The following is a 27,067-nucleotide window of genomic DNA, read 5'->3' as shown; positions in this document are numbered from 1 at the left end:
CATTTTAAAAAAGAAAAACAAAAAAGATGGGAGATACTGGGCCACACAATATGACAGCGAGCAATCCAACAGTGAATGAGGGGATAACTGAAGAGCAATGCCCTTGATAATACTAGAGGCCTTGGAATAGAGTAGAAGTAGAGGGTTGTTCACTGATAGGATTGTTTTGTCCGCTATTGAAAAAAAGTGGAAAGAGGTTATAAAACAGGTAATTTTGTAGATTTACTGCTAACATGATGGAACGCAAAATTCTAAAGGCTAGGGGCTCCTGGGTTTGGGCAACTACAAATTGTTCTGCTAAATAAAGAGCATGGGCTGGGAATAGGCTTGCACGCCTAGACAGAAGGCGGGAGCATTTAGTTTGGGCCAGATTATGACTCTCCGTTCTCTAAAACCTCAGGCAAGAGAGCAGAGCAGCCTTCAGCGCCCCAGTCGCCCAGGTGCTTCACCACCTCGAGGAATGAGCAATGAGGCTGCACTGAACGGGCCATCCGCGCAGGTCACTTGGGACCTCGGCGAGTCGGCGCATGCGCGCGGCGCCTCGTGAACTGGCGCTCTTTTCTCTTTTCAGTGTGGCTCCCGGACCCCCTCATTTTAGACTGGTGGCAGTTTGCGGACTCCGCACACGGGTTGGAGCAGCTGGGTGATCTCGAGCTTCTGATGGAGAAGAGTTTCGGAGAGGAGGCTGAGCCGCCCGCGGAGCAGTGAGCTGAGCAGGGGGAGGGTCTGGGAGCAAAGCGGGAGATTTGAAAGAAAGGAGCGGGAGAGGCAGCACCCGCGTTCGGCGGACCCGAGCTGGGACAGTGACCCGGCTCAGCTCGCGGAGCACCGAACGCTCCTCCAGAGCTGGGGTCTGCCTGCTTCCCAGGGTCGTCTTTGAGGCTACACTCAGACAGGAGCCTGGAGACTCTCCCTTCCTCAGCAGTTCATTATTTCTCCTAATTTCATGTCTTTCCTGAATTTGGAGAGTCTCAAGCCACCTTAAATGTCTTAGTAAAAGGAAACTGCGACTGCGAGGTGCTTTTCTCGATGTTTAGCTGGAGAACTTATCCGAGGGAGAACTCTGCATCGTCCCCTCGGTTTAAATGGTCAGGGAAGCTTGACCCACAGTCATGATATGGCATTATTTTCAGTAGCAATAACACTGATGCTGATTATTGTTGACGGATCCCTTGTGTTTTGGGTTTTGCTCAGTAATACCTTTTGGGAGAAATTTAAGGTGTCGCAGCTGACTTTGGGAAATTCATGGGGCAGGTGAATGTGGAACTTCCAAAATAACAGAAGCTAGATTGGGTGACAGATAATTTTAGACTAGTGTGAAAGGCATTTTGGTGTTATAATTAGAGAGAGAATGATTTGGACTCTGTTGGAATTTTACTGCAATCAAACAGGAAAGACAATAGGAACTTCATGTTTTCTAGAGGAGAGATTAGTTTGCATAAGCTGAGTGGACAAAAGTATTGTGACACTCACTCCAATAAATTCAATAAAAAGAAAAATTAAAAAAGTGTATTGTGACATTGACTTGCCCATTTTAGAAGAAATTTCTGAGTTACTCTGTGAAGGAATGAGCTAATGTGTTGAGTTTGCTTTCTGTACAATGCAGGGGCTGTTGATCTCTAATGAGATGTCATAGAAGGATTTCCTGCATTAAGTAGTAGATTGGACAAGGTGATTTATAAATGTTCTCCTAATTTAAAGAATAATATAATTCCGTGGCTCTCAGTAGGACTTTCAGTGAACCACCATGCTGTGTTTTTCTATAACAAACATCTCTTATTTACAAAAAAAGATAGTGTCTAAAACATTCCCTTTTATTTGTACTTTGGAAAGGTTTACACCAGTGGTAGGAGTGTGTTGTTTAATGTTTTTCAATTTCTCCTTAATCCTCAGAATCATGGAGCTCATATTTGGAAAAATCCCATATCATAAACGTGTTATAAATGGCATTGCTTCTGGGAAGTTCTTATAATAAGAATTCTACCATGCCCTTGCTCTCTTAATTTTTATCTATTTTAGCTAACAGTCATTGTGGTAAGCTTGCCAGAAGAGATAAACCTAAAAACTAAAAGGCTGGTTTGCAGTAAAGGAGATTGGTGACTTCTTCTTTCATGCTTGTGCTACAGTAGTTTTGTATGTGTACGCTCTAGATTTCAGAAGAAGGTGGAAGCTTCCTCTTCTAAAACAGTTCTGAGCCGAGGAGTGGATAATCGATACCTGGTATTAGCAGTCGACGTTGTACAGAATGAAGAAGGAAACCTTGAGAAGCATTTAGTCATCACTGCTTCCCAGTTGCCGGAATATAAAGAATTGTGCATCCTTAGGAATGGCTGGTAATTTGTGTGTGACTTTGAGCACTGATCTGGCACATTCTTAAGGCTACCATCTTAAAACCCCTCACATGGGCTTATGTGGATGTCACTATAATTTAATGATTCATAGAGTAGTTTTTAACCTGAATTAATTACATATTAATCTTGTGCCTATTACATCAATATGTTAAGTCCCTTATTCCAAAACTTGATTTTGATTGTCATTTGAAATTACAAAAGGACTTATTAAATGACTACTTCCTATTACCTTTATTTTCTGTTTTAAGATTATAGCTTAAAATTCATTCTTACTATGAGCAAAATTAATTACAGCATAAGACCATTCTTTGATCTTAGATTTCTTTACTCAAAGTGTGGTAAGTGAGGGGTGACGGGGAGAGGCAGAGAAGGTCAGGTCTAATTTTGTGTAGACTTTCTGTCTAGGCTGTAAGTGGGTGGCTTGAACTAGATAAATATGATTTTATTCCTGCTACATTGGGTTTAGCTCCATGTCTTAAGACTTACAGAAGATGTAGATACGCTGTAAGTCTTAAGAATGAGAAAATTAATTATTAAAACAACATCATCCATAATTGGTGCTTTATATTACACCATTGAAGATTTGATACGGATGCTAAACAGTTTTCCTTTTGGGATTTAAGGAAAACCCATGAATACTGTCAAGTGTGTTTCAAAGGTGGAAAGGGATGGAGTGACTAGGAGTTGATTTAGAAGACTGTCCTGGTATTTAGTTTTTAAAAAGATCCAGAAATTTAGAAATATTTATTTCTCCAGACAAAATATTTATTTATTTTTAAAATATATATTTATTGATTCTACAGAGAGAGAAAGGAAGGGGGGGGACATCAATATAAGAGAAATATTGATTGGTTGCTGCCCACACCTGCAACCCAGGCATGTGCCCTGACTGGGAATTGAACCGGTGGGCTTTTGTTCTACAGGATGACGCTCCGCCCAACTGAGCCACACCGACTGGACAAAATATTTAGTTTTGAAGCCTCATTAATAAGCTTAACTGTATGAACCTACACTGGTTGGGTAGCTGAGTTGGTTATAGCATCGTCCAGATATGCCAAGGTTGCAGATTTGATCCCCAGTCGGGCACGGACAAGAATCAACCGATGAAAGCATAAATAAGTGGAACAACATATCGATGTCTCTCTCTTTCTCCTTTCTTCTCTCTCTAAAACCAATTTTAATAAAAGAAAAGAAAAAATGTAGGCCCTGACTGGCTTAGCTTAGTGGGTTGGGTATCATCATGCAAAGCAAAAGGTCTTTGGTTTGATTCCCAGTCAGGGCATATGCCTGGGTTGCGGACCAGATCCCTGGTTGAGGGCGTGTGAAAGGCAACTGGTGAATGTTTCTCTCTCGTGTAGATGTTTTTCTCCCTTTCTTTCTGCCCTCCTCTGTCTCTGAAAATAAATAAATAAAATCTTAAAAATAAATGTAGGAATCTAACTATGTCTTGATCCTTTGCTTTATTTTTAGGTGCTCTGTACCAGTAGAACCAGGGGACATCATTCATTTGGAGGGAGACTGCACATCCGATATTTGGTTAATAGATGAAGATTGTGGATATTTGATTCTGTATCCAGACATGCTGATTTCTGGCACAAGCATAGCCAGTAGTATTCGATGTGTGAGAAGAGCTGTCCTGAGTGAAACTTTTAGGGTGAATAATATTAAAAGCTAAAGTTTCTGCAGGATTTTAGAGTTTACAGAGCACCTTTACACTTTTATTTTACTTAATCCTTCCAACAATCCTGTGAGGTAGATGGTATTAATCAGCTGCGTTTTACACATGAGGATAATCAGGCTCACAGTTTCAAGTGACTTGCCCAAAGTCATGTAGCCAGTAAGTGACAGTGCTGCGACCCAAGGCTAGATGCCTGAGTCCTTTGACTCTTGTTCAACACAAATAAAATGTAATGATAAGAAAATTAATTCAGTAATAAATTTTAAAATTTAATGTATCTGGATATTTCCAGACTTCATGTGATTTGCAATAAACTGGAATAAATGTTACAGTCTCTTTTAAAAAGGGTACTATGAAAAATTTGAAATATTCACAGAAGTGAGTATAATAAACCCCCACATACCCATTCTGCTTTCCCAAACATTATATTATTTTGCAAGTAAATGAAACCTGATTTTTTAAAAATACATAAATACTATATTTTTATAATAACAGTATAAAACAGTAATTTCTTAAATTAATGCTCAATTTATCTCTAATGTCTTTTATAAAAAATATTTTTTTATTCATTCGGTTTGTTAAAATCAGTATCCAAACAAGGTCTTTGTATTATGTTTATTGATGGGTCTGTTAAGTTTCTTCTGATCTGTTTTAGTCTGCCTTCCACTTACCCCTTTGTTTCATGCCATTTATTTGTTGAAGAACCTGGGATTTTATTTGTTGAGTTTCCTTTTCCCAGAGTATAATTTTAATTATACAATTAATCTATATGTATGTAGAAAACCAAAATTACAGCGGAGTAAGAAAAGAAAAAGAAGGAAGAATACCTTTATAGATTTTATAATAGTGTTAGTTGTTACTTATTTGTAGTTTATTTTATCTACTTTTTTCCTTCAGTTGTGGGAGAATATCAACTTCTCTTAATCACATATTATAAAGTGGACCTAAATATTAACCTATTTAAAAACTATTTTAAAATAATTTCAGACTCATAGAATTTACAAAAATAGTACATAGAGTTCCTCTGTAATTTTTAAAAATTCTTGATGCATGGTTTGGTGGATTTTAACTAGTTTTTTGATAGTTTCAAGGTAGAGGCCTAGGTTAATAAAAGAGTTAATTGAAAAATACTTCCTTTTTTAAATCATTCTTTTTTAATATGCTTTATTGATTATGCTGTTACAGTTGTCCCAATTTTTTTTCCCTTTGTTCCCCGCCACCCAGTGACCCCCTTCCCTCCAGTTGTCCCCCACGTTAGTCCAAGCCCATTGGTTGTGCATATAGTTCTTCTCAGTATTTTACTATCTACTCCACTCCCTCCTACTATGCTCCTTAATTTCTGCAGCATCTCCCTCCCTTTCCCCCTTCCCCCTCCCCACTGACCTCTCCCCAAAATGTTCCCCATACCTATAATTCTTTTCCCACTCTTGTTGCCTACTTCGTTTGCCTTTGTTTCAATTCCCTAGCTTCTGTTGGTTGTTGAGATACAGTTTTCATTTTAATGTTCATAGTTTTGATCCTCCTCCTAAACAAGTCCCTTTAACATTTCATATAACAGTTGTTTGGATATGATGAACTCCTTCAGTTTTACTTTGTCCTGGAAGCACTTTCTTTGCCTTTCTATTCTGAATGACAGCTTCACTGGATAGAGTAATCGTGGTTGTAGATTTTTGCTTTTCATTACTTTGAATATTTCTTGCCAGTACCTTCTTGCCTGCAGAGTTTCTTTTGAGAAATCAGCTGATGGTCTTATTGGGACCCCTTTATACATAATTGTCTTCTTTTCTCTTGCTGCTTTTAAGATTCTTTATTCTTAATTTTTGACATTTTGATTCTAATGTGTCTTGGTGTGGTTCTTCCTGGGTGCAGTTTTTTTGGAACTCTGTGCTTCCTGGACCTGTAAGTCTATTTACTTCCCCAAGTTAGGGACATTCTGCTTCATTATTTTTTCACATAACTTTTCAATTTCTAGTTCTTCTTCACCTTCTGGCAACCCTATGATTCGGATGTTGGCCCACTTATAGCTGTCCCATAGGTTTGTGAGCCTCTCCTCATTTTCCTCACTTTTCATTTCCTCTTTCTGCACTGGTTGACTGTTTGTTCCTCCCCTATGTTCTGATTTGTTGATTTGATCCCTGGTTTTCTTTCCCTCACCACTAGTTTCGTATGTGTTTTCATTCATTTCAGCAGGACTAGCCTTCATTCCTCCCCTGTCTTGTTTAAGATCTGCTGTTAGGTTTGTAAGCATTTGTGTAACCAAAGCTCTGAACTGCATCTCAGAAAGATTTCCTATCTGCTGCTTCGTTAGATTAGATATATTCTCTCTGGTCAGCTGCGTCACTGGGATCTCTATCATGATCTGTACCATCCTGAACAGTTTTGTGTTTACCTTTGCTTCCTGGGCAGGGCTGTCACACCTCCTGTGCTATAGGGGGTGGAGGCCCATGCACTCTGTCCAACCGGGCAACCATTCTTACCACATTGACGTTTTGCATGGGGGCGGAGGTCCAAGATGGATTCCTGCCGTTCACTCTTTGCTGAGAGACTGGGAACCTCCTCTGTCCCCACACCCTCTGGCCCTCACAGTCCGAGACAATGGGGGTCTGCCTTCCCTAGCATTGGAATCGAGGGCTGATGGGTTTGTTATGCAGCCAGGGGTGCTCCCCAGGCGCTTCTCATCTCCCCTTAAATACGGGCGTTTGTGCTGACTGCCCTCCCGCCGCCATTGCTGCAGCTGCCGCCGACAGCACAGCTTGACCTCTCCGCCCTGGCTTCGCCCCTCTTATCCGTCCAGATGAGCACCACTTGTTTATAACTTCATATGTTGGACTTCCATGTAGCTTTATTTTCTGGAACTTCTGGTTATTTATGGTTTTGCAGTAGTTATATTCCTTCTTAGTTGTGGAGGGAGATGGAGTATGTCAGCCTAGCTTCCATATGGGCTTAAAGTTGTGAAAAATACTTCCTTTCTAGTGGAGAGAAACTTGTTGTCAAAAAATCTCTTAAGTTAAAATTTTATGTTTCTTTTTTGTAGGTTTATTTTTTATTTTATAATATTTTATTGATTATGCTCTTATAGTTGTCCCAATTTGTCCCCCTTTCCCCCCCCTCCTCCCAGCATCCCTACTCCCTCTGGCAGACCCCTCTCTCCTTAGTTCATGTCCATGGGTCTTGTAATTAAGTTCTTTGACTTCTCCCTTTCCTGTACTGTTCTTAACATCCCCCTGTTTGTTCTTTTACTACCCCCTGCATATTCTGTTACTACCAATTTATATTTCTTAATACTTGCACCTTAACCCCATTCTCCCTCTTCTCCTCGCAACTGGTAACCCTCCAAATGACCTTGATATCTATGATTCTGTTTCTATTCTGCTTGATTTTTTAGATTCAGTTGTTTTTTTAAACCATATAACATGGTTGTTAGGTTCCTAACAAATGCTGTGTAATGCAAATTCGTGTTACATGAAACAAAGAACTAGTACAAAAAGGGCTGTTAGGTTCCAAAAATTAAAAGAACATACTATTATATTTTTATAATTAAGAGAAATATCTTTATAAAGCAATTTTCTTCATAAGTATTACATATTAATATCAATTAAGTAATGTTTTCTTCATCATCACTACTAAGCTCCATTAACTGAATGCATTTTCTTTTTGACAAGATATCCTCATCCTCTGAAGTTTCTTCAGTATTATCTTGATTTCTATGCTCTACTTTTTGCAAAAAATCTGTTATTTTAGATTGCTTGCTTTTAGCTGAGAGATCTTTATAAATTTCGTTATATGGTGCTAAGCACTTTTGAAGTTCTCTCTTAAACTTTGTGCTCCTTTCAGCTCAAGGATCTTCATTTAAGAAATATGACTCTTAACTGTTCGGCTAAGTCTAGGCCTCTCTCTATGCTTTTTAGAGTTAACTGATATGACATATGCACTTGAATGAAAAATTTTAAATGAGTTATCTTTTGCTCTTAAAAGCTTGTATCATATTCAGTATTGAATGGGGATTTCCCTTATTTCATGTTATATGGGAATTTTCCCCAATTCTCTAACCGTGTTAGAGCGAAACCATGTTATAGAAGTACTGTATTATATGGAGGATACCTATATATTTTATTGATTATGCTATTACAGTTGTCCCGGTTTTTTTCCCTTTGCCCCCCTCCACCTGAAACCCCCCTTGTCCCCAGCAGTCCCCCCACTTAGTTCATGTCCATGAGTGATGCATATAAGTTCTTTGGCTTCTCTATTTACTATACTATTCTTAATATCCCCCTGTCTATTTTGTACCTACCAATAATGCTTCTTAATCCCTATACCTTTTTCCCCATTCTACTTCTTCCCACTCCCCACTGATAGCCCTCCAGATGATCTCCATATCTATGATTCTGTTCCTGTCCTAGTTGTTTGCTTAGTTTGTTTTTGTTTTTTAGATTCAGTTGTTGATAGTTGTGAATTTATTGTCATTTTAATGGTCACAGTTTTGATCTTTTTCTTAAATGAGTCCCTTTAACTTTTCATATAATAAGGTCTTGGTGATGATGAACTCCTTTAGCTTTACCTTGTCTGGGAAACACTCTCTGCCCTTCCATTCTAAATGATAGCTTTGTTGTATAAAGTAATCTTGGTTGTAGGTCCTTGCTTTTCATCACTTTGAATACTTCTTGCCAATCCTTTCTAGCCTGCAAAGTTTCTTTTAAGAATTCAGCTGACAGTCTTATGGAACTTCTTTGTAGGTAACTCTCTGCTTTTCTCTTGCTGCTTTTAAGAATCTCTCTTTATCTCTAAACTTTGGCATTTTGATTGTGATCTGTGGTCCCTTTGGGTCCAACTTGTTTGGGACTCTGTGCTTCCTGGATGTATGTCTATTCTATCACCAAATTAGAGAATTTTACTTTCATTATTTTTTAAAACAAGTATTCAATTTCTTGTTCTTCCTCTCTCCTTCTGACACTTCTGTGAGGTGAATGTTGGTACATTAGAAGTTGTTCCAGAGGCTCCTTACCCTATCCTTGTTTTTTTGGATCTTTTTTTCTTCTTGCTGTTATCATTGGTTGTTTTTTTCTTCCTTATGTTCTAAGTCATTGATTTGATTCTCAGCTTCATCCGCTCCACTGTTGATTCCCTGTAAATTTTTCTTTATTTCAATTAGTGTAAAGTCACTTCTGATTGAATCACTTTTATACTTTTGAAGTGCTCATTAAGTTCCTTGAGCATCCTAATAACCAGTGTTTTGAACTCTGCATCTGACTGATTGCTTATCTCCATTTTGCTTATTTCTTTTCTGGAGTTTTGCTCTGTTCTCTCCTTTGGGCCATATTTCTTTGTCTCCTTTTGGCAGCCTCCTTGTGTTTGTTTCTATGTATTAGGTAGAGCTGCTATGACTCCTTGTCTTATTAGTGTGGCCTAATGTAGAAAAGCCACTGTTAACTGCTTGGGTTAGCCCGTAAGTTGGATGTGGCAGAGCCTTGAGTAATCGCCTAAATTTTATATTTCAATAATATCTTTTATTTGCATGAGTTTGTGAGCTATGCTTTTATTGACTTTTCTCTTTGAGTAAATTATAAAGTGAAATTAGATATGAATTTATTAAATATTTGAGAATATGTTGAATTTCATATTGGTTAATTAAAAAAATAGAAATATAAGATTTAAAATAAAATCTCATACTTGTAAAATAATTCAGGTCATTCTGAATAGAAGAAAGTGAAAGTCATTTCTAATTCCACTCACCAGAAAAAAGAATTGGTTGATGTTTTGGCATTTGTTTTACCAATGCACTTTGGCTATAGTAGTTTAATAGATTAGATAATTTATATACATTCATGCCTGTTGATATGTTGTAAATTAAAAAAACTTTTTTTGGTAGAACTCTGATCCAGCCACACGCCAAATGCTGATTGGTACGATTCTCCATGAAGTATTTCAGAAAGCAGTAAGTGATAGCTTTGCCCCAGAAAAGCTACAAGAACTTGCTTTTCAAACGGTTCAAGAGATAAAGCATCTGAAGGAAATGTAAGTAGTTATGAGAGAACTACAGGTACAATTATATTATGTAACTTCTGGAATTTTAAGGTATTTGACCTTTAGACTATTCAATATAAATTAGTGTAATATTACAACGCAAATTCCAAAGTTGCAGTACCTCACTGCAGCTCTGTAGAAAGCTTCTAAAATTACCCAACAGGAACTCTGGCTAAAAATATCTAAATTTTCTGTATATTTGCACAGCAGACTTTCAGAGTGTGAAAAGCTTGTTGCCTTACTTTTAGAAACTGTGACCTACTGAAAATTGTTTGGGTTTGGGAGTCAGATCTAATTTGAAATTCTAGCTTTGCCAGTTTAAAGATTCAGAAAAAGATAATACATTTTTGCATCTTGTGACAATGGAAATAATGTATATAAACCCACAGATGCTTAATCATTGGTGTTTTATGAGTGACTGACTACTGCAGAGAGTTTGGCATGTTCTGCTGTCTGTTTCTTCCTTGACTCCTGTTGCAGACCATCTTTTCTCACAGAAATGTTTTTATTAGGGGTGATTTTGATTCTGGCATCTATCTAGTTTCCCAGATGTAATTCTTCATTTTACTGTCTATATGGGAAAAAATGGGTTCCAAAATTTCACACAATTGATTTACTAATGATGTATAATATAGTGTCCTAAAAACATTTTAAATTCCTGCCATATGTCAGGCACTGTGTTAAGTACTTTTAGACATATCTTATATAGTCTGATATCAACTTGTTATAAATGAAGAAACTGAAGCACAGAGAAGTTGTCACTTTTCATGACTCCATAGCATGCATGGCATTCAGAATATAAATAGATTTAATAAAGTTTTTGCTTTAAGAGTTCTGCTTATCACCTTATTGCCACTTTTCATTTCAAAATTTTAATTTTTTTCTTACGCCCTAATCAGCAAATGGTCATACCTTATCTGTTGTGTATTATATTGATTATTGCCCTGAAACCAATCACATCAAGATTTAGTGGCTTAGCCCTGACCGGTGTTGCTTAGTTGATTGGGTATTGTTCCACAAAGCAAAGGGTTGCCAGTTTGAGTCCCAGTCAGGTCACATACCTAGGCTTTGGGTTCAGTTCCTGGTTGGGGTGCATACGAGAGGCAACCGACCAATGTTTCTCTCTCAACATCGATGTTTCTCTCCCTCCCTTATACTGTCTCTAAAAATAAATAAATAAATAAATACATACATAAAAAAAAAAAGACTTAGTGGCTTAAATGACAAGCATCTAATCTGTTATCTCATAGTTTCAGAGATAACAGAATTCGGAGGTGGTTTGGCTGGCTGGTTCTGGCTCAGGGCCTCTCATGTGGGGCTGTAGTCATCTGAAGGCTTGACCAGCACAGGAGGATCTGCTTCGACATGTCTCTTGTGTTGAGGCCTCAACACCTGGTTGGCTGGTGGCAGGAGGTCTCAGTTTCTCCTCACGTGGCCTGGTCATAAAGCTGCATGATGTGTCCTCATGCCATGGCAACTGCGTCTTGGACTGAAGTGTCCAAGAAAGAGAGCAAGTAGGAAGCATAGTCCTTTTAGAAACTAGTCTTTGAATTTCTACACTGTCACTTCTGCTTTTTTTACTCACTAGGTGCAAGTCACTAAGTCCAGCTCTCCCTTAAGGGTAGGAGAATTGGGTGCCATCTTTTGAAGGGAGTGTCAAAGAATTTGTGGATATATTTAAAAACATCTCAGGTATTTAGGTATCAGGCAATCTGATTTATCCAGAACCTAACCTGAGTAACAGGATGAAAGAAAACAAGGTTTCTGAGCTGCCTTGCTTAGAATTCATGTTGTTTATGTATTAAAAAAAAACCCTTGTGTACTTTATGTAATGGAATGTCTCTCTGATACCCTCTTAGCACCTGTTATTTTTCACTGGTGTCTAACAGTTTTACCTGGTTTCCAACATGTGGGAGAGAGGCACCTTCATATTCATATAACATGAATTGATAACTTCATTACAGTATAGGAAAGAGTAGACTTTTTAAAAATATAAGAACTATGAAGGTCAGAAATTTGGGGGAATGCATTCTTAGCAGATCTTTGGATCACTGAATTATATTACTCTTTTTTAAAATCGTGATATCTGAAGTCATTAAGGGAAAGCTTATGTTTCATAATTATGAAAATATTCTCTTAGGAATGTTGCCCCCTCCGGTAGTGTTAATCCTGTTCAAAAGAATACTTTTTAAATTCCCAGGTCCCAAAATAACAGGTCTAAAGTTCTTTTCTACACTCTCTCATAGGCCCTTCTACCTTATTACAGTTCCCAGGACATATTTTTATCTGTTCATGTTCTACACTGCCATTATATCTATAAAAGTCTAGGCATGAAGATCCCACCTTAAACATCTGACTAATCTCAAGAAAGACCAGGCTGTTACATTTTACTGTGACCTCACAAAATTAAAAAGGGAGACTTTAAATGCAAAAGACATTAAATAACCAGTATGGACTAGTATGGAAACTTTAAAGAGTCCTGATCTGTGAAAAGTAAAACCCTGGGAAAATCTACCTAAGGAGTTCATGAAAATGAAGAATGGGTCCCAGGATGGTTGGAGAAAGGTATTTAGGAAAAAGATTATTCAATTGTGCAGGATTTTTTAAAAAATGAATATATTATTTCTGAATAGGCTCTAAATTCATGTGTACCATATGTTATTGTAATATTAGAAGAGGGTATACAGTAAAAAGTCCTTTCTACCCTTATTTTCCTTATCACACAGTTCCTCTCCCCAGAGGCAACCACTGTTGTTTTCTTATGTCCTTCCAGAGATTTCAAACTTTTATATGTGATAGTGTGTGTTGTGTGCATATTTATATTTTGTTATGTAGATGGTAGCATACCGTGCACATTGTGCACTTAAGAATTAAATGGTGGTGATCATTCCATCTCAGTACTTGTTGAGCAATCTCATTTTTAATTAATAGTGGCATAATGTATCATTGTATGGATAGATCATAATCTAAGTATCCTCGTGGCATTTCAGTTTTCGCTTTTATTAGCAATGCTATAATAAATAGCATTCTCTCCCCCTCTTCCTCCTCTCCCTTCCCTTCTCTCTAGAATCAATAAAAGAAAAAAATTAAAAAAAAAGATTTTATTTATTTATTTATTTTTAGAGAGAGAGAAAGGGAGAAAGAAAGAAAGAGAGAGAGAAACATCAATGTGAGAGAGAAACATTGATCAGTTGCCCTTGCACACCCGCAACAAGGGACCTGGCCCGCAACCCAGGCATGTACCCTGACTGGGAATCGAACCGGCAACCTCTCAGTTCACAGGCTGTCACTCAACCACTGAGCCACACCAGCCAGAGCCAGACTTTTTCTAAGATCAAGTAGTATTTATCATGGAATACACGATGTGCTGTAAACCATGAAGGCAACAGCCACAGAGCAGACCAAACAGGGCCCTGGACAACATGAGTTGTCCTGTGGGCTCAGGAGCCCCCACGGAAGTGGGCACAGCTGGCCTTGCTCAACCTTCCTTTAGGCCTCTTCTTACCAGAGCTCTGTGGTGACTGGGCCGGGCATGTGGTGACAGCTGGGTGTGGGGCCTTAGTGCCTGCTGCTGGCCAAGGACTTTGCTCGTGACATATTCTTGCTGATACTGAGCAAGGTGGACTCAGGGTCATGTCCCTGAGGTAGAAAACCATGATATATACTTCAGTGTATATATTCCTAAGAATAAGGATTTTCTTTTATGTAGCCACAGTACAGTTACCAACTTTAGGAAATGTAATACTGATAGAATACTTTTGTCTGATCTGTCCACCTTCTAGTTTTGCCCAATAATGTGCTCTATAGCATCTTGTCCCTTCTGGGACAAGATCCAGTCTGGGTACATTTAAAATTTTGATACATATTGCCAACTTGCTCTGTATAGGCATTGTCCCAGTTTATATTTCTGCTCGCAATACCTGAGTTCTTATTTCCCCACATTTTCAACTACATCCTCTGTTATCTACTGGAAGTTGCCAGGTTTCAGGCAGCCTTTTGCAAGGATAACCTTTGCCTCCATTAGATTGAAAGTGTGATTGTTGAGGACACTTTAGAGTCAGCAGTTGCTCGCTGGCTTGAGGAATTTCAGCTTCTCTATCAACTTGAGGTTGCTATTGTGCTCAGGAGAAGCTATCTTGGCAGAGCTGAGGTTGCTGATTTTGTCTTCCCTGCTGAACCAGCTCTTTCAGAGGATTGATAGGGCTCTGTTCTCTTCCCTTTTTTTTTTAAAGTAGTGAGAATCTTTAGAGAAGGAGTATCTTTTTATTTTTTAAATTTAATTTATTTGTTTGTTTATTTATTTTTAGAGAGAGGGGAAAGGAGAAAGAGAGGGAGAGAAACATCACTGTGTGGTTGCTTCTCACTCGCGCCCCCAACTGGGAACCTGATGTGCAACCTAGTTATGTTCCCTGACTGGGAATCGAACCAGCGACACTTGGTTCGCAGGCCGATGCTCAATCCACTGAGCCACAGCAGCCAGGTGTTGCTCTCTTCCTTTTTAAAGCTGAATCATAAGCCACTGTACATATAGATCACATTTTGTTTATTAGTCATCAGTATTTGGGTTGCTTACATAGATGGTTTTTGTCTTTATTTACTGTTTTCATATTTAAGCTTTTTAAAAAAAGATAGACTACATTTATTCTGTAATATTGAAAGTTATAAACAGCACTTGTTCTTCCTAAGAGTTCTTCAGAAAACAGAACCAATGAATATTTTACATTCTTAGTGAATTATGGTTGGCTGTTTTTCTTCAATATTTTATTATGAAAAATTTGAAATGTATAAAGAATGGAAAAATTACACCCACTATCTTATACAATTAAGATTTACATTTATCCAATTAAGATTTTGCTATATTTGCTCGTATTTAAGCTTTTATATTTCATCTCCTACTTTACAGGTACCGCTTAAATTTGAATCAAGATGAAGTAAAACAAGAAGTAGAAGAGTACCTTCCTTCATTTTCTAAGTGGGCTGGAGATTTCATGCATAAATATACTTCAACTGACTTCCCGCAGATGCAGCTCTCTTTGTAAGAAATCAATTTTTGTTTATATGCTGTTCATATGTTTAGAACAGGATCTGTTCTGTAATTTGAATTAAAGCCTTTTAATGGTTGAGTTATTACAACTAGCCTTTTTGTTTGCTTATTTTGTAAATTACAGTCCTGAGTATCTTTCCAGGACAAAAAAGTAATCTAATAAATAGAACATTCTATTTTCACTATAAAAAAGTTTTCTAATAATCAACTAGTAAGTTTTCTGGGGGAAATCCTAATTTTATGTATATTTCTGTGTTAGTATCACATATGGACTGTGTCATGTGTTGATTGTCATGGATTTGTGCTGTATAGTTAAATACTGTGTTTAGCAATTTAATATTTTTTGGCATTTGATTTGTTTTTTACTTTTCCCTTAGACTAGCTTTGGTATAAATTTATAGGTAATACTTTTTTAAAAAGTATTATTCAGCAAATATTTATTGAGTGCCTGATATGTGCCAAGTAATGTTCTAGGTGCTGGGATTAAAGTAGCAGATAGAAAAGCCACCAGCTTCATGGAGCTTCTATACTGCTGAACGAGGAAAAAACAGTATGCCAGATTGTGGTAAAGCAATATAGAACAACGGGGAGGGTAAGGAGGAGAGAAGAGTCACTGGGACATATTGTTTCCATATTATGGCCATGTAAGGTGTCTGTAGTGTGACACTGAGCCAGAGCCTGAAAGAAATAAAGGAGCTGTGTAGCTGTCTCCAGGAAGAACATTTCAGGCAAACATTCTGCAGCTGATTCACCTGGGCCAGTGTGTCTGGAGCAGAGTGAGGATGGAGAGAGAACAGAATCTCCAGGGTCCTCTGTCCCTGTCAGGACTTTGCCTCTGATTAGATTTGCACAGAGGTTTTCCTTTTTAAAAAAAATATTTTATTTATTTTTAATTTTTATTTTTAAAAAAAATTATTTATTTATTTATTTATTTTTAGAGCGAGGGGAAGAGAGGGAGAAAGGGAGAGAAACACCAGTGTGCTAGAGGAATATTGATCAGTTGCCTCTCACACACCCCCAGTAGGGGACCTGGCCCAAAGCCCAGGCATGTGCCTTGACTGGAAATCGAACTGGCGACCTTTTGGTTCACAGGCCTTTGCTCAACACACTGAACCAGGTTGCACAGCGAGTTTTAATCTGATAATTTCTTTAAAAAAAGAAGACATTTTATTTTTCTTTAAATAGTTACAACTTTTACCTACATCAGTATTCTTAACCCTGTCTTAATATTCTCAATATTTTACGACATTTTGTGATCTAAATAACTTGTTTTAAGATTTGTGATCAGAAATCTTGGAAACAGTCAGCTCTTCGGAACAATTTATTCGTTAATGTTCTCTGTGCCTTGAAGGATACTGAACGTGAGTGTGAATTCCAGTTTTGCCACAATTTAGCTATGTAACTTTAGGCAAGTTCCTTAATTTCTCTGTGCTGATTACTGCATTGATCTGATTTATTTTTAAAAGAATTAATCTGGCTGCCCTTTTGGGGCTATGTTGTAGGATAAGGACAGAAGTCGACCAATTTGAACATTCTTGCAAGAATCTAAGCCAGAGACGGTGGTGGCTTAGGCCAGAGTGAGAGTTGCACAAGTGATGAGAATCAGTTGGATTTTGGTCAGATTTTAAAGGTTAGAGCTGATAGGTTTTTAGCTTGCATGTGGGTGTGAGGGAAAGAAAAGTAGGCTGTGATTCCAGGGTGAAAATGTGATTAGAATGGGGTCAAGAGAGAATGGCAGAAGAGGATTTGGAGACAAGGACTGTAGACCACTACACTGAGCAGTTTAGTCTCTGAAAGAGTATGTAGAAATGTAGTTGCCAGAGGTTATGTGGGGCTAAGAGGGCTTTGTGGTGTTTTGAGAATGGAAGCTATAACTTGTTTACATGCCACTGGGAAGATTTCCTTAGAGAGGACAAAATTAATACTTAGAAGAGATAGGAGAATTCTTAGAGCTCTGTTGTTGAGTAGAGGAGAAGGAGTGCAAATACACAGTTCAGAGAGTGGATATGGGGACAGTTATTTCCTTGTGTTAAAGCCTCAGAACTGGAGGTTCTACCTCATCAAAGGTATTTAGGAATTTTACCTCTTTCCATATTGCCGGAATTCTTTGACAATTTTTTAATCATTTTAGAAGGTTGCTAGCAATGATTAAATGTCCTGTATCTGCCAGTAGGGTTTTAATTATTATTATTTTATTATATTATTTACAATTCAGTGACTTCCAGTATTGTCACAGAATTGTACAACCATCACCACCTTTAGTTTGCCAATAGGACTTAGGTATGTGTCTTTTTAAAAATACATAGGAATTTTAAAAAGACATCTTGCTGTTAGAATTAAGTTTATTTCTCATATTGTTTATTTCTGTAGGGGCCTTAAATTTACCACCAGCTCCCTACCTTAAAAAAAAAAAAAAAAAAAGGGCACGCATGCCCCTGGCTGTCTGTGCGCCCAACTCAACAGACTCATGAATAAATGCCTTGCTTTGCTGCTCAAAAGAAAAAAAGAAAAAGAAATAAGTTGTCTAATTTTTACTATTTTTTATTTACCTTCTCTCCCTCCCTCCCTTTCTTTCCTTCCTTTCTTATTACTTGTTGAGTTATTTAAATTTGCTTGAGGTTTTAAATTGTGGTGGATATTCATTTTGCTGGTTGTTTTAGATATTAGCTTTTCTTTCACTGTCAATTGCTTTAGCATTTTGAAGGCTAATATTTACTTACTGTTTTTGCAGTGACTGCTCCTATTCTCATAGACTCGTGTATTTAGCAGACATGTATTACATGACACATCTGTGCTCAGGATTGCTCTAAGTATTGGTGTTACAGTGATACTAAAACTCTCCTAGAACTCAGTGTATTGGTGGTAGTTGAAAACAGAGAGTGGAGGGAACTGCTGAGAGAAAGCACAAAGGGCAACAGAAGAGCCTGAAACCCAGGGAGATAACACAGAGGGAGAGAGTAGAATCCTTTGAAGGAGACTTAGGATGGATCAGCAAGGGGTTGTAGCATGGAAGAAGTGTATCATAGAAGCCAAAGAAAGTGGGATTCAGAGTCATCTTCGACTTGAAAGAGAATTTTGAGACTAAGTTCTAGATTTCAAATAGGGAAACTGAGGTCTAGAGACTGATGCGACTTGTCCAGGTTTTATATAAAAAACCACTAGTGGAGATGAGTCTAGCATAAGGAATCTCTTGAGTCCCAGTTCAGTGTCCTTTCTCATCTCTGTATTTCAGTGTGAGACTTTTCTTTGTTTCAGTTATGTGTGATGGAAGCTTAGGTGTGTTTCTGAAGGCTGCATTCCTCTGGACATTTTCGCAGCAGTTTATAGCCGGTCCTTTTGAAAAAATAACTTTAGACCTGACTGGGTAGCTCCATTGGTTATAGTGTTGTCCCAATATGCCAAGATTGCAGGTTAAATTGCTAGTCAGGGCATGTACAACAATCAACCAATAAATGCATAAATAAGTGTAACAACAAATTGACGTTTCTGTCTTTCTCTCTCTCCAAAATCAATTAAAAAAAAACCAACCTTTAGACTGCAAAACACAGAATGAGACCTTTAAAAACCATTAATAGAGACAATTTTTCTCACCCATAAGTAGTAAATGTATATTTTGTTCATTTTCATTACACTATATTCTCCATCAAAGGAGAATGAATGGTTCTCAAAGGAACCACTCTCAAAGTGGTTCTCACAGGAGTTTTACAGAATTAGGTTGATTTAAAATCATAGCAGTTAAATTGAAACACTGTCATTTGTTCCACAGATCTAGGTCTAAAATCATATTACTTCTTCTAGGGGAATGAATTTTACAAGCAATGTTAGAAGTTTTACTACCTCAATTTTATTAAGTATAAATGTGACATTTTTATAAATCATACATATAAGCATATTTGAATACATACATGATTAGGTAATATTTGGTGAGAGAAAGCATTAATATTTAAGAAATTTTAGGTAAGTTGTGGCTTCCCTGAGTTTCTCTGTTGTCTTTTTCAAAGATTGCAAAAGTATATGTCTGGAGATTTTATTTGAAGCATCCTGAAACAGTTTCAAAAAATTACTGAAGATAGCATTCTTTTTTCTTAGAAAATATTCGTATTTGTTAAGAAATAACTAATTTAAAGAATAAGAAAACGTATCAACTAAATCATATGCTATAACAGCCAGAATTCTTATACTTTTTAAATTTCAATTTTTAGGATGTGATACTCTTGGAGAATCCCTGCTGTAAGGGGCATGTAAATTCTTTTCCATCCTCATGTTCTCTGTGTGCAATGGAAAGTCAATAGTAGCAGATGAGAAGTGAGCTAAGTGTTCTAATTAAGTGCTTTTGTGTTTTGTTTTTTAGGCCAAGTGATGGTAGTAACAATAATGCAGCATGTAATATTGAAGTCATAAAATCACTGGATATTGAAGAAAGCATTTGGTCCCCTAGGTTTGGATTAAAGGGCAAAATAGATGTTACAGTTGGTGTGAAAATACATCGAGGATGTAAAGCAAAATATATAATAATGCCATTGGAACTTAAAACGGGCAAAGAATCAAATTCTATTGAACACCGTAGCCAGGTATATAAATCTTAATAAAAAAATTGAATGTTTAATAGATTTTAAAATGTAGTTTGCTTTATATATTTTGCTTCAATTCAGGTATTGTTTGAGTTTCATATAGTACTTTTCAATTTGTGATATATCGAGAGTACTCTAATTGTTTTGTAAATGTATACACAGCTACAGTGGAAAGTTTTCTCCCAGCAAAGAATATAACAGTTGAACTTGTAAGACAATGTTGCCAAGTTTATGTTGCTAAACTATCAGTTTAAACAGAAGTGCCTAAAAAAGAATTTCTTGGTCATGTAAGTTGGGGAAACCAAGTATATCTATAGATATAATGATGCACATTAGCCTATTAAAGTTTCTGAGAAGTCTTAAAGTAGTATGATTTTAGCTATGTTTAACCCAATGTTTACTAAACCTAACTCACCAGGGAGCTTTTGTTTTCATCTAACATCTACATAGGATGATCTTCAGGAAACATCAATGTAAATTCATGATTTCCTACCATTAATTTGATTATATTGATTTTTACCTAAGATGAAATATTGAACTGTGTCTTACCATTATGTAAAATTTAACTTATTAAAATCATCTTTTCTTCGTGTTAGCAAACATAACAATCTTCTGTTGTCCTTCAATTTTATCTGAAATTTATATTAATCTTAGTGACAAAGTAATTAACATAAAGTTCTATTTTATTTTCTAATTATTTTCATTCCCTTTGCCCATCTCCAAATTAGCAATTTGTAGTATGTTCTAGGCACTTTTAAATAGGCAAAGATAAAACTAAAAGATCCCTGGCTGGTGTGGCTCAGTGGACTGAGCACTGGCCTGCAAACTGAACAGTTACAGGTTCGATCCCCAGGCCAGGTTCCCCCGTTGGGGGCGTGCAAGAGGCAACCAATCAATGTATCCCTTTTTTTTCTCCCTTCCTAACCCTCTGTCTGGAAAAGTCAAATAAAATCTTTAAAAAAATTAAAAATTAAAAAATTAAAGAAAACTAAAAGAGAGTAATGTATTTTTATGATATAATAGGTATTAAGGGAATAACAACATTTTGTAATAATTACTTAAAATTCCTTTTGCCCTTGGAATTTCACTTACTTCAGCAGATTTCATATAAAATAAGGTTCAGATTCAAAATAATAGTATAATCAGGGATTAAAGAGGCAGCTTTCCCTCTTTTTAAAAAATTAATTGATTATTATTATTATTATTTTTTTATATATGGCCTTTATTATGTTGAGGTATGCTCCCTCTATTCCCATTTTGCTGAGAGTTTTTATCATAAATGGGTGTTGTACTTTATCAAATGCTTTTTCTGCATCTATTGATATGATCATGTGGTTTTTGTCTTTCATTTTGTTTATGTGGTGTATTACGTTTATTGATTTGCAAATATTAAACCATCCTGGCATCCCTGGGATGAATCCTACTTGATCGTGGTGTATGATCTTTCTAATGTGTTGCTGGATCCGGTTTGCCAATATTTTGTTGAGGATTTTGGCATCTATGTTCATCAGCAATATTGGCCTGTAGTTTTCTTTCTTTGTTGTGTCTTGACCTGGTTTTGGAATTAGGGTTATACTGGCTTCATAGAATGAGTTTGGCAGTCTTCCCTCTTCTTGTATCTTTTGGAATAGTCTGAGGAGGATAGGAGTTAGTTCTTTCCTAAATGTTTTGTAGAATTCACTTGTGAAGCCATCCGGTCCAGGGCTTTTGTGTGCTGGGAGTTTTTTGATTACTGCTTCAATTTCACTAGCTGTTATTGGTCTATTCAGACTTTCTGCTTCTTCTTGATTCGGTTTGGGAAGACTATAGGTTTCCAGGAATTTGTCCATTTCCTCTAGGTTGTCAAATTTCTTGCCATACAATTGTTCGTAATAATTTCTTATAATCCTTTGTATTTCTGTGGTATCAGTTGTGATTTCTCCTCTTTCGTTTCTGATTTTATTTATTTGGGTCCTCTCTCTTTTTTTCTTGATGAGCGTGGTTAAAGGCTTGTCAATTTTGTTTATCTTTTCAAAGAACCAGCTCCTACTTTTGTTGATCTTTTGAATTGTTAGTTTAGACTCTATGTTATTTAATTCTGCCCTGATCTTGATGATTTCCTTTCTTCTACTTGATCTGGGCTTTGCTTGTTGTTCTTCCTCTAGTTCTTGTAGCTGTAGGGTTAAATTTTTTAGTAGATATTCTTCTAGCTTTTTTAGGTAGGCCTGTATTGCTACGAACTTTCCTCTTAGGACTGCTTTCGCTGTATCCCATAGGTTTTGGGTTGTTGTGTGTTCATTATCATTAGTTTCCAGAAACTTTTTGATTTCTTCCTTGATGTCATTGTTAACCCATTCATTATTTAAAAGTATGTTATTCATTCTCCGTGAGTTTGAATGTTTTCGAGTTTTTTCCTTGAGGTTGATTTCCAATTTTAAGCCATTGTGATCTGAGAAGATGCTTGATATAATTTCAATTTTCTTGACTTTGTTAAGGCTTGTTTTGTGTTCTACCATGTGGTCTATCTTTGAAAATGTTCCATGTGCACTTGAGAAGTATGTATATTTTGCTTCTTTGGGATGAAAACTTCTATATATATCGACTAAGTCCATTTGATCTAGAGTGTTGTTCAGTGCCTCAATATCTTTGGTGTTTCTTTGCTTCGAAGATCTGTCCATTGTTGACAATGGGGTGTTAAAGTCCCCTATTATGAGTGTGTTGCTGTCTATATCTTTCTTGGAGTCTTTCAAAATTTTCCTTATATATTTGGGTGCTCCTAAGTTGGGTGCATATATATTTATAAGGGTTATATCTTCTTTTTTTTTTTTTTAAATATATTTTATTGATTATGCTGTTACAGTAGTTCCAATTTTTTCCCCTTTACTCCCCTCCACCCAGTATCTCCCTCCCCCAGCATCCCCCCCCAAGTCCATACCCATGGTTCGTAAAAAATAACTATCCCTCCCTCTCAGATATTAAGACCCTTTGTAATCTTGTAAAGGACAATGGGCGAAGGTCTCAAGCTCCTCTAGCTGCTTCAAGCTGGACATGGTCGTCGTCCTACCTACCCTTGGGTCCAGAAATCTCTAATAAGAGTGGGGGTGTGGAGGGGAGGGTGGCCTTCCCACATGGGGAAGGATCATGCAGACTCCAGGTCAGTTGGCTGTCTCCGGACAACGGCGTGCTTGGTTTAGCAGGCTGGCATCCTTGTTGTGTTCTGGGGGCAACAGATTTGGCAAAAAGGGTTAAAAAGCATCATTCAATCCATAACTACTAGGTGGCAAAAGGCAGGGATTAATTTTTCAATGTTCCACATTAGGAGAAAAAAAAAAAAAAAAAAAAAAGGGCTTCTTTGGAGGAAGGTGTGCTAGGCACATCTCTCCTGTCCAAAACCCTTTTGCCCATTTTATTTAGTTTGGGCTGAGGGAAATAGTTTATGTTTCCCCCCTCTCAGACCTCTGGGCCCTTTCTGTCCAAGCCATTAGGATAGAAAAGAGAATTCAGTTTTAAAGTGAAGCCCACAGACCACCCCATTCTTCACCAACTCAGCCATTTAGTTCAGCCAAACTGTTTAGTCTCCGGAGGCAGCGCTGCAGAGAGGATTAAGTGAGGCTTATGCGTACAGACAATCACTCAGGTAATGCGGTCATAGGCTTATGCCCTTTGAAAACAGAAAACACATGTTAATTTATGTAACATAACCAACAAAAAAGTCTCTAAATCTGTAAGACTGTCTTATTGGGAAGACATACAGTTGCAAGGCACTTGACATTCTACTTGCCTGCAACTTGAATCTCTTTGGTGATATCACAGATATGGTTTAATTTTCAAGTGAAACCATTTTTTAAATGAGAAGAAACTTTTAAGACGGTTAGCTGCCCTACTTTACAGTCTGCCACTGATCATTGTGATTTTCCTTGAATACTGATTTTTCTCCCTAAGATTACTCTCCTTGTCTTTAAAGGGACTACATTAAGTCCATTTTTAATTTATCCTGTTCATTTGCATAAGCATAACAAGAGCAGCAAATGATCACTTATGATCTTTAGTTCTGTTTTGCTGGAACTTACCCAAGGAACATTTAGGGTGGCCCTCAGTCTGCTCTTCAGTGCACAGAAGCTGGGCCACATACCTGGCATTCATCCTTGCCTGTACACACCTGTCCTTTCCAAGTCTTTCTGGTTTTCCATTGTGCCTTAAGGTCCCTTCTAGCCATCTTTCAGGAAAACAACCTTCGTTCCTTCCCTGGAGAGATTGCTGTGGACCGCACAACCAACCATGGCAGCAGGCCTTTTATTTCGCGGGCTTTTATTACCTTTGAAAGTCATTCCCAGTTCCTTAGGGCTTTTTGGTAACAACATGAGCCCAAGCATGTCTCCTTTAGGTTTGACATTCCAGTCAAAGGCTTGTTCAGAAAAAGGAACCTCTATTAACAACTGGTCTTATTAGGTCTATGCAAAGAAACTTAAGTCATTACTTACTTGTTTAGAATGCCAAACTCTGGAGAGATCAAATAGGGAGAAAAATATACAACGTGAAGGAAAATCTTTGTCCTAATATTCACTGAACTGGCATTTCCATTCTTCATATTTTCATTTTCCCCCACTAAAAAAAATTTTTTTGTTTGTTTTTCCATTACAGTTGTCTCTCTTTTTTTTTTTTTTCCCCTCTTGCTTCCCTGTATCCTGCCCCTCCCTTCCCCCACATTCAGTCCCCACTCAGTTGCCCATGTCTGTGGGTCATTTATACATGTTCTTTGATTTTACACTTCCCCTTCTTACCCCCTTTTCTCCCTCCCCCCTCCCCCCTTGTTTCTGTTAGTCTACTCCTTGTTTACACACCTCTGGTTCAATTTTGCTCATTTGTTTGTGTTGTTCATTAGTTTCCTGTAATAGGTGACAGCATAACGTATTTTTCTTTCGTTGCCTGGCTTATTTCGCTAAGCATAATTCTCTCTAGTTCCATCCATGTTGCAAATGGTAGAAGTTCCTTCTTTCTTTCTGCTACATAGAACTCCATTGTGTAAATGTACCACAGTTTTTTGATCCACTCATCTACAGATGGGCATTTAGGTTGTTTCCAGCACTTGGCTATTGTAAATAGTGCTGCTATGAACATTGGAGTGCATAGGTTCTTTTGAATTGGTGTTTCAGGATTTTTCGGATATAATCCCAGTAATGGAATTGCTGGTTCAAAAGGCAGTTCCATTTTTAGTTTTTTGAGGAAATTCCAAACTGTTTTCCATAGTGGCTGCACCAGTCTGCATTCCCACCAGCAATGCACCAGGGTTCCCGTTTCTCCGCATCCTCTCCAGCACAAGTTGTTTGTTGATTTGTTGATTATGGCCATTCTGACTGGTGTGAGGTGGTATCTCATTGTGGTTTTTATTTGCATCTCTCTGATGGCTAGTGATGTTGAGCATATTTTCATATGTCTATGGGCCCTCTGTATGTCTTCTTTGGAGAAGTGTTTGTTCAGGTCCTTTGCCCATTTTTTAATTGGGTTGTCTGTCTTCTTGGTGTTGAGTCGTATGAGTTCTTTATATATTTTGGAGATCAATCCCTTGTCTGAGATGTCATTGGCGAATATATTTTCCCATATGGTTGGTTTCCTTTTCATCTTGCTGATGTTTTCTTTAGCTGAGCAGAAACTTTTTAGTTTGATGTAGTCCCATTTGTTTATTCTTTCCTTTATTTCCCTTGCCTTAGGAGATATATCAGTGAAAATGTTGCTACGTGGGATATCTGAAATTTTCCTGCCTATTTTTTCCTCTAGGACTTTTATGGTATCACGGCTTACATTTAAGTCTTTGATCCATTTTGAGTTTATTCTGGTGTATGGTGTAAGTTGGTGGTCTAGTTTCATTTTTTTGCATGTCCCTGTCCAGTTCTCCCAACACCATTTGTTGAAGAGGCTCTTTTCACTCCATTTGATGTTCTTTCCCCCTTTGTCAAATATTAGTTGACCATATGAACCTGGGTTTATTTCTGGGCTCTCTATTCTGTTCCATTGATCTATATGTCTGTTTTTATGCCAGTACCAGACTGTTTTGATTACCGTGGCCTTGTAGTATAGTTTGATATCAGGTATTGTGATTCCTCCTACTGTGTTCTTCTTCCTCAAAATTGCTGTGGCTATTCGGGCTCTTTTTTGGTTCCATATAAATTTTTGAAGTATTTGTTCTAGGTCTGTGAAATATGTTGCTGGTATTTTAATAGGGATTGCATTGAATCTATAAATTGCTTTGGGTAGTATGGACATTTTAATGATGTTGATTCTTCCCATCCATGAGCATGGTATATGCTTCCATTTATTTGTATCTTCTTTAATTTCTTTCTTCAATATTATGTAGTTTTCTGAGTACAGGTCTTTTACCTCCTTGGTTAAGTTTATTCCTAGGTATTTTATTTTTCTTGTTGCTATGGTAAATTGAATTTTTCTTTCAGTTTCTATCTCTGAGTTTTTATTGTTGGTGTATAAAAATGCCTTTGATTTCTTAATATTGACTTTGTATCCTGCTATTTTGCCGAATTCACTTATTAGGTCGAGTAGTTTTTTTGTGGAGTCTATAGGGTTTTCTATGTACACTATCATGTCATCTGCAAATAATGACAGTTTTACTTCCTCTTTTCCAATTTGGATGCCTTTTATTTCTCTTTCTTGTCTGATTGCGGTGGCTAGAACTTCCAAGACTATGTTGAATAGGAGTGGGGAGAGCGGACATCCTTGTCTTGTTCCTGATCTCAGGGGGAATGCTCTCAGTTTTTGCCCATTGAGTATGATGTTGGCTTCAGGTTTCTCATATATGGCCTTTATTATGTTGAGGTATGCTCCCTCTATTCCCATTTTGCTGAGAGTTTTTATCATAAATGGGTGTTGTACTTTATCAAATGCTTTTTCTGCATCTATTGATATTATCATGTGGTTTTTGTCTTTCATTTTGTTTATGTGGTGTATTACGTTTATTGATTTACGAATGTTAAACCATCCTTGCATCCCTGGGATGAATCCTACTTGATCGTGGTGTATGATCTTTCTAATGTGTTGCTGGATCCGGTTTGCCAATATTTTGTTGAGGATTTTAGCATCTATGTTCATCAGCGATATTGGCCTGTAGTTTTCTTTCTTTGTTGTGTCTTGACCTGGTTTTGGAATTAGGGTTATACTGGCTTCATAGAATGAGTTTGGCAGTCTTCCCTCTTCTTGTATCTTTTGGAATAGTCTGAGAAGGATAGGAGTTAGTTCTTTCCTAAATGTTTTGTAGAATTCACTTGTGAAGCCATCCGGTCCAGGGCTTTTGTGTGCTGGGAGTTTTTTGATTACTGCTTCAATTTCACTAGCTGTTATTGGTCTATTCAGACTTTCTGCTTCTTCTTGATTCAGTTTGGGCAGACTATAGGTTTCCAGGAATCTGTCCATTTCC

At 37.4% G+C, this 27,067-nt stretch overlaps 1 protein-coding gene across 1 annotated transcript in view; it reads left to right on the top strand.

Moving 5' to 3' along the window:
- Positions 1-373: 373 nt before the first annotated feature.
- Positions 374-27,067, top strand: part of DNA2 (DNA replication helicase/nuclease 2) — a 56,516-nt gene continuing 29,822 nt past the window's right edge. Inside the window, exons 1-7 of the mRNA XM_090279412.1 lie at positions 374-515; positions 572-704; positions 2,151-2,333; positions 3,822-4,005; positions 9,896-10,041; positions 14,954-15,085; positions 19,446-19,665. Of these exons, the coding sequence (XP_090135538.1) occupies positions 374-515; positions 572-704; positions 2,151-2,333; positions 3,822-4,005; positions 9,896-10,041; positions 14,954-15,085; positions 19,446-19,665 (1,140 nt within the window). The remainder of the gene's footprint in view (positions 516-571; positions 705-2,150; positions 2,334-3,821; positions 4,006-9,895; positions 10,042-14,953; positions 15,086-19,445; positions 19,666-27,067) is intronic.

The sequence above is a fragment of the Furipterus horrens genome, unplaced genomic scaffold (genome assembly GCF_987537825.1).
Source record: "Furipterus horrens unplaced genomic scaffold, mFurHor1.1.pri manual_scaffold_5, whole genome shotgun sequence".
Lineage (NCBI taxonomy): Eukaryota > Metazoa > Chordata > Mammalia > Chiroptera > Furipteridae > Furipterus > Furipterus horrens.
The sequence above is the reverse complement of the archived record's forward strand: the minus strand, read 5'-3'. Positions and strand labels throughout refer to the sequence as shown.